The sequence below is a fragment of the Pezoporus wallicus genome, unplaced genomic scaffold, assembly GCF_028554395.1.
Source record: "Pezoporus wallicus isolate ANWC-B61680 ecotype Strahan unplaced genomic scaffold, APGP_CSIRO_Pwel_v1 contig_3847, whole genome shotgun sequence".
Classification (NCBI taxonomy): Eukaryota; Metazoa; Chordata; class Aves; order Psittaciformes; family Psittacidae; genus Pezoporus; species Pezoporus wallicus.
Genome location: NW_026639842.1, coordinates 3,743,334 through 3,756,966, shown reverse-complemented (window position 1 = coordinate 3,756,966; position 13,633 = coordinate 3,743,334). Strand labels below are relative to the sequence as shown.

The window sequence follows — 13,633 nt, the reverse complement described above, 5'->3', positions numbered from 1 at the left end:
AAGAAGCTTGTAGAAACCTGAGAAGAATATTAATGCTCTTAAGGACCTTAGCTGGGAGAATACAAAAAATCTATTCCATGATGAATTCAAAGAGAAAAAAGTTTGGGAATGTACCTCCAGATCATAGAATTCAGTCCTTACTCCTATAGCCCATTATATGGGAGTTTAGAATATTGATTTTGCCACTTTTGGATTGTCTCTAAAGACCTTAAAAAACACAGGATCTTACAAAATCTTCTGCTTTCAAAAGGGAGCTTTAACGTTTCTTGGAGAAAAGGTCTCCAGACTTTACTGAATACTGTAGATACACCACAAATGTGATTTAGTAAGAATGATGATCTTAGAAAAAAAAAACCTGTTACTAACAGGGTATTGCAATATATAGGCTTTCTAGAAAATGCTTAATAACTGAATAATATCAGTTGCAGATCTGTGTTTTTCACCCAGCTATGGCAATTTCCCAGGAAAAGTATGAAAGCTTTACTCTGTGGACTGGTGTGCTCAGCTTCTCCTTAGCTGGGGACTCTTCCTCATGGTGCTTGAAGTCACCAGCTTCCAGCCTTCACAGGAGTCTCCATTTACTAGCCCTACCTACTCAGGTTCTGCCTGCACCTTCTTTCGTGCAGGGTCTCTCAGATCCTCCAGCATCCTTTTTGACACCTCTGATGTTGCAGTCTTCTGACTTTCTCCCACTGTTCCTTCACTTACTCCACCCCCTACAGACAGGGTGATCATGTCCCCCAGCCCCGAAGAGAATCCCACCCCAGAGCTGGAGAGCCACATCCTCTCTCAGGAGCTCTTAAATGGGGCTTAGACACTGTTCATAGAAGTGGAAAATACTTCTTTATTTGAAGACATGGAGGATGCCTTTCCATTCTCTCCAACTTAGTCTCTTAGTTGATCATGTGCAGTGAAAGCAAAATTAAGGCCTTAAATATGTATTTTACATGGGATATTAGCAATTTTTAAGATATAGAGCTCAAATCAGGATATTTACACAATTTACACGTGGTGACTCTTCTTCACTACCCTTCCTGGATATGTAATTGAAGCCAATGAAGGCAGCAGATTTTTCATTTGTCTTTTACAGTAACTCTGACAGTTTTCCTTTGCAGAATCAATTACATTTCCTTTCGTTGCATTGATTTCCATGCAGTTAATGTCTTTCACTACTGATATCAGATGCAAACAAGCCTTCACTCTCCCCTCCATAAATACTGGTTTTGATGTGTTTATGGATCAGCACTATTCTTATGTGCATTAATCTGTACTACCAGTTTTAGTGGCCCCTTGGGGTATTTTCAGCTTCTCTGTCCTGAAAGCCTTCCCACACAATCATTTTAAAACTGGTATAGGCCTCACTTTGGTCTAAATGTCACCATTGCCCATCTCTGGGGAGGGGAGAGCTGAATTAAAGTAAGCCTTATCTATTTGCCATGTCTTCTAAATCCTTGGCTTGGTCAGGAGTTAGCTTCTTACTTTGAATTAAAGCAAAGATAAATCCTGGTATAAAAACCTGAAACTGTAGCCTTTTCTGTCAATAATTTATCAAGATGTGCTTCCAATGTGTTGACTGTGTGGAAGAATTTAATTGGTTTGTCACTGGGTTTAATAATGGCATTTTGGTTTGTCGCTGGGTTTAATAATGATATTTTTGTTTTGCAAAGAAAGAGAAGTTGATTCAAAAATTCTTTATCTCACTTTTCCATCATATCTGTTATCTGTCTCCTTCCTAAATTGCAAACATGAACCATCTGATGGACAGAATGAAAATATTTTTTAGCTTTTTGTCTTATGTCTTGTTTCTTTCCTGCTATCAAGCTATATTTAAATGGCAACAAGAAAAGCCTAATTAAAATAATAGTTCTTATTATGTAAACTCACTGTTGATCAGTTTATGGTTTTATCACCCTTTTTGAAGAATTGGTAAAAGCTGGTGTAATCATGTCATATGCGTTAAGAACTACACTCACGACAATGCATTAATGGAAGCTATTTGAACATCAAAGTTTGTATTTTATGAGGTTTAAGGAAGAAATTGGCAGAATATTCATAAAATAATGCATAGCCAATCAACAACAAGCTTTAGAACTGATTTTGAATAGATCACACATTTTTCTGCTGCAGTTGATGTATGATAACTGGAAAATGACAAAACCTTTTCCAGTAGGGTGATCATCAGATTTCCTTCATATCCCAAAATGAAAACACAATTATCATTCTGTTTCGAGATGCTGCATGGGCAAGAATGGGCATGCTGATTCTGTGTAATAAGGGCAAGTTTTAACTTGGGTAAAACAGCAGGATATCTTCCTTTCTTTGCAGTTTTTCATTTTCATGGTCCTCAGCTTCCAGGTTTCCTATGTCAGTGGAAAAACAAACCTGGCTTGAGCAGGGCTAGCTCCAAAATATTTGAATGGAATTGGAGAGCACTAGAAATGGAGGGAAGAATGGACAGGTCTTTCTGTGAGTGCATTTCCAGGGAGAGCTTGCTTGATCAAGCTCAAAACTATCTGTGTTTGTGATCTAACATTTTCAAACCCCAGTTATGTGCTGTGACTCTGTTACAGACCTCAACCTGTTACTTTGCATGTAAATAAAGAGGTAATACTTTTCTCCTTCCTGGACATATTGGGAAGTTAAATCTGTGTATTTTCCTGAGGCTTTCAGGCCAATGTGATATGTAAAATCATATAAATATGTAGCTAGCTACTAATGCACAGTTCAGCACAAAATATTCCCATCCTTGACATTCCCCCCCCCCCCCCCCAAAAAAAAAAATAACACAGAAGAGATTTTAAGGACGTATGTTATACTGAAAAGTTTTAAAAACATGCCACATGCTTGGTTAAACTGTGGGACTGTTGTGGTGGGTTGACCTTGATTGGTACCAGATGCCCACCAAGCTGCTCTGTCACACCCCTTCCTCAGTGGGATTGAGTGAGAAAATACTATGCAGGACTTTTCAGGAATGACCTTCATGTGCAAAACAGGCTCAGCTTGGGGAGATTAATTTCATTTATTGCCAATAAATTATAACAGTTTGAGATAGTGAGAAATAAAACAAAACTGAAAATGCCTTTCGTTTCCCTCACATTCCCTTCTTCTCAGGCTCAACTTCAATCTCCATTTCTCTACCTCCTTTCTACGAGTGGCACTGTGGGACTGGGAATGGAGGTTGCAGTCAGTTTATAATGCTTCATCTCTGCTGCCCCTTCCATCCCACACTCTTCCCCTGCTCCAGCATGGGGTCCCTCCCATGGGAGACAGTCCTTCACAGACTGCTCCAAAGTGGGTCCTTTCCATGGGGTGCAATCCTTCAGGAACAGGCTGCTCCAGAGTGGGTCCCCTTAGGGGTCACAGCTCCTGCCACCAAACCTGCTCCAGGTTGGGCTTCTCTCTCCATGGGACCACAGGTCCTGCCAGGAGTCTGCTCCAGCACTGGCTTCCCATGGGGTCACAGCCTCCTTCAGGCATCCCCCTGCTGCAGGTGGGTATCTGCTCCACCATCGACCCCCATGGGCTCCAGCGGCACAGCCTGCCTCACCATGGTCTGCGCCAAGGGTTGCAGCGGAATCTCTGCTCCTGTGCGTGGAGCACCTCCTCTCTTCCTTCCACACTGATCTTGGTGTCTGTAGAGCTGTTCCTCTCACTTTTTCTCACTCTCTCACATATGCTGCACAGCGTTTTTAACCTTTTATAAATATATTGTCACAGAGGCACTACCAAAGTCACCGATGGGCTCAGCTTTGACCAGCAGTGAGTCTGTCTTGGAGCTGTCTAGAATTAGCTCTGTCTGATATGGGGTCAGCTCCTGGTGTCTTCTCACAGAAGCCACTCCTTCATCCCTCTTTTGCTTGCTGCTACCAAAAAGTTGCCATGTAAACTCAATACAAAAGTTCACACGCACTCTTGATTGAATGGATAATTGATGGTAGGAACCTTAAATTGCACGTAGTTTTATTTCAGGCAGTTGATTCCCCAATTATATACCAAAGTGATGTGGTTCTATACTGTTATACTGCCTAACTTTACAGATGGCTGGATTTACCTAAAATTATTACCTGAATTTGCTCCCATGTATTCTGATAGGATTTATGTGGTAAAATGGGTGGCTGTTGATGAAGAGATTTGATGTGATTGGGGTTTAGGTAGAAGAGCCCAAGGACCTGGATGTGGTTAGGACTATGAGCAACAACACTGAGGCAATAGTCATTAAATATATGCTACAGCCCTTCTTTTGAGTCTGTGCCATCCTGCAGCAGCAGGAGAGGGCTTTCGAAGACTTTAAAGCATATGTGCAAGGAAGCCAGAGTCTGGCTTATCAGTAGTGCTGGGAGGGAGGATGGTCTCTTCTCCCGGATTGATTTCATCTTTTTACTGTGCTTTTTGGTTTTGTTTGGTTTTTTTTATTCCCATATTAATCTACTGATAGTCTAATTTAAATTCATGTTTGTGCTGTCATTAGTCCCAGAGTTAATGGTCCACAGCTTGAGGGGATGAAGGCATCTTGATGTTGGGTATTTGTACTCAGTCAAAGTGGTAGATATCTAACTTATACAAATTGTATTGATTGACTTTGTATGGACTTGGGAGCACCCAGCACACCATAAAAGCTGCTGTAGAATAATCCCTGAAGTGAGGCAGATTTTATTCTCCTTTATGTCTTCATTGGTACCAGCATCTCTCTGCTGGCTCTACTTGGCATCTGTCTAAGGCAGACTAGATCATGCCATCTACAAAAGCCCACGAAGTCCTACACAGTATTGAATCCCACCAATGCTGACAATGTACAACGGCAGATGTACAGAGCAAGATACATACAGGAACTTTATCATTCAGTAAAAGGGATTTTGCAGTAGCCATAGGTCTGACTTTGAAAAAAGAAGTATGAGTTCAAGTGTATCATGTTGAAGCTGACCATCACTCTCCCAATAAACAGACAGTTATAGACATGCACTTCATGGCAGGGCGATGCACATGTTGGATCTGTTCTCTCACAGTCTTCACAAGCTTACAATAATCTACCTGATGTAAAATAATTACAGTAAGAGTGATTTTATGGTTGATGGTTTGGAATAGAGCTCAAGCTACCCAAGTTGGACCCATGGTTTTGCCAGTCTTCCTGTGCAACATTTAAAATAAATAGGATTTACCTATTTAAACGTAGGTTCCTAGAGTACCTCAACTAAATAGCGTTAAAAGTATGTGATCTCTAGATGCTACTCTGTGAGAGCAGAGGTTTCCCATATGTCATCTATCATATCTGCTAGGTGTTTTAGATGCATGAAGGGGCTTAAAGTGGCTCTAAATGCCTATGTTTGGGCAGCTAAGTCTTGTCTTTGGTGTCCCTGTCTCTCATTTTTTCACATGTAGAATGTGAACAGAAGTACTTTTCTATTAAAATGATATGCTGTTGGGGCAGGAAGTGCCCTTTCTGTGAATTTGTTCAACATCTACAACAGTGTAGTCCATGGATAATTACCTTTACACAGATATTTTTTACTGATTCTGTACAAGCATTTTTGGGAGATGCACAGAATTATAAAATGAATCTGTTATTTATTCTGCAGAATGTGCCCTCAGGTGAACTGGTTTGCCAGTAAAAGAGCAGGTTTCTACATGGGGAGAAGGCTTTAATATTTTAAAACAGAAAACAATGAAGTACATTGTGTTGGATGAGGAGAGAGTAGCATGTTGATTTGTATTTATATCCTTGCACTCACTGAGTCTTCCATTTTGTGGCTGGTTTTTTTCAGTCTTGAAGGAAGTTTAGACTGATTTGGAATTTAAAACAGCATGAAGGCAAGACTTTGTGCTTGTCTATACATGAAGGCCAGTTCTTCTTGACCAAACTGTCCATGTTAAGTGGCCAACCTTTCCATATTGACTACTCTCTCACAATTAAATCCTGTGGGCTCGCCTTGCAGTGTGGAGGGCTGCCTTCTAATGTGAGGGAAACATTCAGACTTCTACAATGTGGTAATAATTTAAAGTAATAAGCATCCAGGCATTAACTTTATGCTTGGAGATGATAAATTTGAGTGATATCGCTCATTCAGTCGACAAGCTATACATGTTAGAGATGATGGGGTAAAGAGAACATAAACTTAGACTGCCACTCTACAGTTGGAAAATAAATAGAAGCAGTAAAAATGCAGATTAATGCGTATGATTTTATTTTCTCTTGGTCTGTGAAGAAACAGGAGCTTCACTCACCTCTTTGGCTGGAAGGAAGTCGGGTTGAATATTAATCTGCTCAGAATAGTTGGTCACTGTGACTTTTGCAGTGGTCTTAAAGAGATTATTTTCATTAGATTCCTGAAAAGGTGAATAAATTAATCCATTTAAAAGTACCAGTATTTTAATTACTGCAGCATAATTACTCAATACCACTCTGGTTCACTTTGGTAGAGAACATTACTTCAGAAGCCCTTAAAGCATTTGCAAAAACATTTTAAATGACTCCTCCTTAAGTCAGTCAGTGTTGTTAAGGCTCTTCTATGTTTTAAGTGGATTAAATTTTATTTTGTTATTAGTTTGAACATTTACCTTACTGTGCAAATTTATCTTACTGGATGAATATTTGATCTTTGATCTCCTACTGTCACAGGTTTGTGGCCCAATCAGTCTAGTATTTTTCCTCCAATATTAGTTGTGTCACACAAGGATGTCAAATAGTTTGACATAATCAGTAGTAATGCAAGTTGCAAATGGGCAGATATTTCTTCCCAGCTTACATGAGTTCGTGGTGTATTGATACAGAGGCTAATGACGTTATATCTTATGCTGAAAGTTTCAGGTGACATCCTGAGCTACATAAAGTGAACAGCAAAATCCCCAATGATTTTTATTGTTCTGGGGTTAAGTGAATGCATCAAAATAAACAAATCCAGAACAAAACCTCCAGACCACCTTCTTCTTAGTCCTCCTGGATGTTCCAGTTATCTTTGTTGAGTACTTCATCTTTTGAGCATATATCCTAATACCCATCAGGAAGAGAATGAAGTTCTTGTCTTCTGTTACATCCGGTGGGTAGCAGTTCCATGCATTACTTCTAATTTGATCAGAAAAACTATTTTTATCCACGTGTAAACCACTTTCTTCTAGGTTTCATTGGTTTCCCTGTTGTTTTGGAGAAATAGAAAGGGGGAAGCCTGCTTTTCCTTTCTTCTTCATCCTTTCCATTATTATGTCTTCTTTGTTTATTCTATAGAGTTAGTGATTTCAGTTTCTTTAGTCTAAGTATGGATGTTTCTGTTCTTACTTTTTCAGAATATCTTCTCTTTCCTCTGGGCTGTCATGATGCAGATAAACACGGTATTCAACATGGGGATATATTCCCGACACAGCACAGGTTTACTGTCCATACCATTAGGTGTGTGCAGCGTTAGACTACATGTGCTGTCCATGATAAAAGTCATATATATTGCAAGAATGTCGGGGGCAAATTCTTGCTCAAATAGGCACATCAAAAGAAAAGACACCAGAAAATTTGGGTCTGGTCTTTGTCTCCTGTACAGAGAGGCATGAGCCATTGAGCTTGACCCATTCTGTTGCCATTCTATATTACTCTAAAACTGTTATGTAAAGCAAGTATAAAATAATGTGTAAGTGATATCCGTACATATTTTTGTTTTTCTTTACTAAAATTTCTTATCCTCTAATTAGCAGAGAGGGTTGTAATCATTTAATACAAAGCATTGCTTTGATATCACAGAACCAAAAGAGTAAAAAAGTATTATATAGGTATTTTGTAATACTAATAGATTTCTAACCCAGAATATGAGGTAATCCAAAGACATTTCATTTTGATGAATAACGGAAGTTCAAAAGCTTTTTCCTAATTTATAAGATACATTACACAGAAATCTTCCTTGGGCCGCTTCAGTTATCTTTTATCTTGATTATGGTTGACATTTTTAGGGTAGAAGGCACTGTAGTTAGGAGGATTATTTTATATTCTCTGTGAGGTGCTGCAGTTTGGCTCTGAATGATATCGGAGACAGTTTGAAGTCAGAGCACTATATTATTTTTCCATCGCAGCTACTGGATACCTCATGCAGCCTGATGAGTGCCATGAAGCTTTGAAAGACAAAACAGTGATGACAGAAAACATTACAATGCTTTACAGAGCAAAGGGCAGGAACAGGTTGTCAATCCACTTTCTTTATTTTTCCTGTAATTTCAGTTAAGATTTAATACAGTACAAAATATTGTAAAACCTTTGTTTGCTGGGAGAATCTGGGCAAGGGAAGGGTTGTATTGTTTGAATAACTCGACTGCGTGCCTGTTGTAGAAAAGCCCCCACCCAAGTGTCCCCAGCTCGTTTAGCTCTTGAGCACAGAGATTTGGATTTATTTGGGTGCAAAGTACCTTATTCTGCTTAGTCTTCCTGATATTTATGTACATTTAAGCAACCCTCCTGTATGCAGACTAGCTAACACATAAAATTCATTACTTAGCATCCCTCATCTGGCTCTTCTGCTTATTAAAAATCAAGGTAGAAAAGGGAATGTAGTATTTTCCACAACATTTTTTTACTTTCAAAAAATTAATTGGATGCAGCTTTTCTTAGTTTAAAAGGACAAAAACAAGCTACAGTTTCAGTCATACTTTTTACCTTTAGGCAAACTTGCTGTAACTGCTGCTGAAATTAAATTAGGATCTATACTTTCTTCTGGAATCTTTCCAGCTCATCTTTAGGTGAAACACATAGGATATGAAACAGAAGCTGAAAGCAAATATTGTTCCCAGTTCTGTCTTTTCATGAATGTAACATGAGAAATCACATTCTACTATTGTGGTTAAAATACCTAACATTTATTCCAGTATCGTCAGGTGTATAGAAACCCATCTGAAAATGTCTTCTAAATTACATTAACAGTTTGTCTTTCAGTCTAAATGGCTTTCTTATACCCTGTTCAGTACATGTCTGCAATCTGAATGAAGTTTAAAAATATTTCAAAGGCAGGGATAGGGAGCAGAATGAAGCCCTCATAATGGTCACACGCAAGTCTCTTGTTCCTGGATGTGATCCACCCATCGTTACTGAGGGAGCTGGCGGACGCATTCGCTGATCCACTTTCAATCGTTTATCAGCAGTCCTGGCTCACTGGAGAGGTCACAGTTAACTGGAAGTTAGCAAGTGTGATGCTCATCTACAGGAAGGGCCAGGAGGACCCAGGGCACTAGTCTGACCTGGGGGTGGTTATGGAGCAGATCATCTTGCGTGCCCTCACACCGCATGTACTGAACAATCAGGTGATCAGGCCCGGACAGCATGGGCTTATGAAAGGCAGGTCCTGCTTGACTAACCTGATCTCCTTCTATGACAAGGTGACCTGCTTAGTGGATGCGGGAAAAGCTGTGGATGTTGTTTACCTAGACTTTAGTAAAGCCTTTGACACCATTGCCCACAGCATTCTCCTGGGGAAACTGGCTGCTCACAGCTTAGACAAAGGTACACTTCGCTGGGTGAAAATTCTGTCTGGAGAGCCAATCCCGAAGAGTGATAGTGAATGGAGTTAGATCCAGTTGGCAGCTGGTCACAAGGGGATCTAATGACTCACATGAAATAAGTTAAAAAAAAAAGGAGGCTTATTTGGGAGTCTTGTCTTAGGCACCTTTCCTGGCAAGCTTGAATTGAATTTTTTATGATTGATAAGAATTTTATGTTTATAAATTCTTCTCAAAGATGGAATTGCTTTCCCACAGACAGCACCAGGTGTGTGAGCAGGTGTTTGCAGAGGCAGACTTAGGTACCTGATGGTGATCCTCTGTGTGGGTCTGCCTTTGTCCTCCCGAGGAGCAGCAAGGTCCCATGACATTTTGATTGTGTAATCTTTCATCAACCTGAATCCACTAGATTTTTGCAACAGAAGGAGAGAGGTTTCCAAAGGCAGGCTGGAGGTTATGGCAGCTGCATCCATACTGGCAGGGAGGTGAGAACACAAGGGTGCCTTTTTTCCATCCACCCTGGTTCCCATAGGAGGGTAACCTGGGGACTGGGGCACACCCCTTTGGGTCCTTATAGCATGTGCACTTGCTCCCCAGCCAAAACATCAACCTCGTGCTTTGTTGGCTAGCATGCTGCAGCCACGTAGGCTGCCCCCTATTCAATGCACACATTTTCCTGTTGGATCTGCATTAAAAACTGGAATCCACACAGCCGTGTTTTAAGGAAGCAGGAGCTGGAAACAAGCAAGGAGCCATTTCCAGTAGCCAAATCAGTCACGGCATAGCATCAACATCAGTTCTGAAAACTGCTACTGTGTCCCAGACCACTTTTTCAAAATCCCAAGCCATGGCATTCTTCATTTCATGCCCTCTAACTGAACTGCTCAATTTCTGAAATGAAGACAGGAGTGAGGAAAAGTAAGGCTGGTATCAAAGGACCAGGGCTTCAGTTTGTTGTGAATTAGCATTTTTCTATTAGCTAATAGATAGATTAGGCATTGGAAGCAAACTGTGGAAATCCTTTTTTGACAAAAGGTACTATAAAACTGTGATATGTGATTTTGTACTGCCGATTATTGTAAAAGCGAAATGCAGGACTTTATAATGGAGCCACTGTTTAATGTTGTTCTTTTTTCTTTTTCCCTTCAAATCAGATATTTATCTTTGAGAATAACATCTATTACTGTGCCCATGTGGGGAAACAAGCCATCCGAGTGGTCTCCACAGGAAAGGAAGGTGTTATTTTCAATGGGCTCAGCGACTGGCTGTACGAAGGTAGGACATGACATTTAGGGCAGCAGTTAGTTATGAGTTTAAGTCACACTCTAGATTTACAGAACTGCCTGGAATTAGACCTTCGGAATTATATTTCTGGTGACTGGTGGACCACAGAGCTGAAAATCTGCTATTCTAACAGTTGTCTGAAGTGCTGGACTGGAAATAATGTGAAATGATGTAAGAATTCTGTTTTCAGGCTGTTTTTTCTTCCCTTTAGTCCAAAGGTAATAAATCACCAGGCTTTAATGAACAGAGCTGCTTCATTATTTAATGGCACCTGCAATCATTCATAGATGTGCCATGATTTCAAATCACAGAAAAGGACAGAACTGGGCAGGGAAAGGGGTTTTATTTTAAAGGAAGACCGGAGAAACAATTTTACATGATCAGTTGTTTTCCAGAGCACCAGGTGAGCTCTGGAGGCTGCCCAGATCTTGCTACCTAAAATTTTTCTAAAAGCAGGCAGGTCCTCACAGTAATTGGCTTCTTTCTATTGAAAATTGGCCTATTGGGGTAGAGGGTCACCCCTGGAGCACTGCTTTACTTTGGTCCTTTCAGCTGGCAAATGGCCATTTAGGTGTCTGTGAGCAGTTGCTTGCAAAATAATCTCACCTGCTCACTATCTTAGGAAAGGATCTCATCAATCCCCAGTTCTTTTGGGGATGTTACAGCCTTTTAAGCTAGTATTTTATCAGAATTAAAGTTTTTTATATATGTCTATAATTACATAATGTGTGCACAACATGCATGCCTCTCTCTGTTGCTGGCTAATGTTGCCAGCAGTTCCTTTTCACAAGGATCCTGGTTTTGGGACCTGTCACTGTCTCTTTCCTGTCACAGTTTCCCTCTAAAGTCACACTTTCTCCTGTAGGTGCCAGAACTGTCCAAAACTTTTCTTCTCTCTATAGAAAGAAGTGTCCAGATACATCTATTAACTGTGTCCTGTGGGCTGCTCCCAGTTTCCTTGAGGCTTAATGGAACAGAATAGTTTGCAAAATTCTGTTCACCATTAATTGGTGTAAAAATATTAATCACTGCTTAAGTTACTCTGTATCACAGCTAAGCTGGGGCTGTTGGACTCAAAAATGAGAGAGTGAAATTAAATTGTTTTTCTTGCCACTCCAAGTTAAGCTGGTCCCATAAATCATTGTACAAACTCATCAAACACATCAGCAGAAAAATCTGATAGTGGCTTAGATTACTTTTGATATTTAAATGTGTTTAACCTGTACCACAGAATATTTGCAGGTAAATGTCCTCTTTGTGAAGCACAGAAGTAACCAGAGGAGTGGCTAAGAAGTTACAAGATGCTTATTTTCTTTTATTTTTCATTATTTATTGATTTCATTGCTAAAGTTGTGGGCAGGGCTGTTTGTAGGTCAAATGTGCGTATAAGTATCTGTATTTTGCTGATTAACATCATTTAGTACATGAGCTCTTCTTGTAGAGCCTTGTACACAGCACCGTGCTGAGAGGCGTTTGTCAAGCCAGTGAAATCCAAGCATGCCAGCAAGGCTGTGATGACACTTGTTTTGCTGACACATACTTTTATTCAATTACGGGATTGCTCAGGCAATTTCTTGGCTGACATTGACTTTCAGGTTTGTCCTCTATAATGAACTTCCTTGATAACTTTATGTTAATGTACTGGGAAAAGGAATGAATGTATGATCAAATAGAGCTAGACTGTGTGATACAAGCTGCTTCTCTTGCACCATGTCAACTTGTGCAGTCCTGATGGAGGTAAACCTGGGACCAGAGTCAGGACTGAAGACTCATGGCAGATGCTTGAACAAGCTGTGGTGCCATGGGATCAGATGGATCTGCAATGTTCAAATGTCAGGTCTCTGCATGCATGGATGGATGGAGCAGGATCCCAGAAGAAACTGGAATTTCTCCCACCACTGGGAGGTGGATGATACCTCCCTAGCAGAGGCTATGGGAATTCAGGTATCATTGTCAATGAGGCTGAAGTTTTACCATAGCAGCAGCTGGGGTGCTCTGCCAGCACACTGTTACTGGCACCTTTCTTTTTCCAAATTTGCTCCTTTTCATGGATGGCTCCTCTTCAGTGGGATAAACGGAACATTTTAAATCCAAATTTACCAGACCAGAGTTGCTTGAAATCTGGACAAAAATTAAAATTTACTACCTCAGGGCTATTTTCCCTCTTCCCTCATTGCCACAGGCATTTGTAGATGTGTTTTTTCCATCTCCCTAATGGAGCTGGGTGGGATGCCCAGACCGATGTTTGTTTGCACTGCTGCCATCTCAGCGAGCTCCCGGGATGGATGCTGAGCATATGTAGAAATCTCATTCCATCTGTGCAGCCATCTCCAGCAGATAGTCTGCAAAGGAGCTGTGACAAACGCTGAGACAGGATCACAGAGAGTTCAGCGCGCTCCTCTTCCCTTGCATGCTCTTTTTGTTGCTGAAGTTCACCACCTCCAGCAGTGGCAGCTGAGCCCTCCCCACAGCACCTGCTGGGTTACTGTGACAGCTCACAACCTGCTTCTTGCTTCCCTTAAACACGCCACATAAAACCCCACGAAAAACAACTTGGTGTTTTGAATTGAGGAAGCAAATTTTTAAGGTCTTTTACCATAATCAGCAAGAGCACATCCACAAAAATCCACACGCACACACACACACACACACACACACACACACACACACACACCACTTTTCCAAGAGCTGTTTCCACAGCACATTATGCAGATGACAGTTCCAGCAGTGCCACTGTTGGGGTAACTCCTGACACTTCGTATGAATGGTAGACCCAGAGGGAATCACTTTTCTTCTGTCGTGCTTTTTGTCACGACAGAATAGATGTACTGTACTATTAATCACAGGTTTTTACTAAGTCTGGAAGTAGAGCAGATCTAGAGGAGATTTG

The 13,633-nt window shown here is 40.7% G+C and overlaps 1 protein-coding gene across 5 annotated transcripts in view; it reads left to right on the top strand.

Annotated features, from left to right (window-relative positions):
• DPP6 (dipeptidyl peptidase like 6) overlaps positions 1–13,633 on the top strand; it is a 564,650-nt gene that overhangs the window by 464,778 nt on the left and 86,239 nt on the right. For all 5 annotated transcript variants that reach the window (XM_057416431.1, XM_057416433.1, XM_057416430.1 and 2 more), the window contains exon 8: positions 10,614–10,734. In XM_057416431.1, coding sequence (XP_057272414.1) covers positions 10,614–10,734 — 121 coding nt within the window. The remainder of the gene's footprint in view (positions 1–10,613; positions 10,735–13,633) is intronic.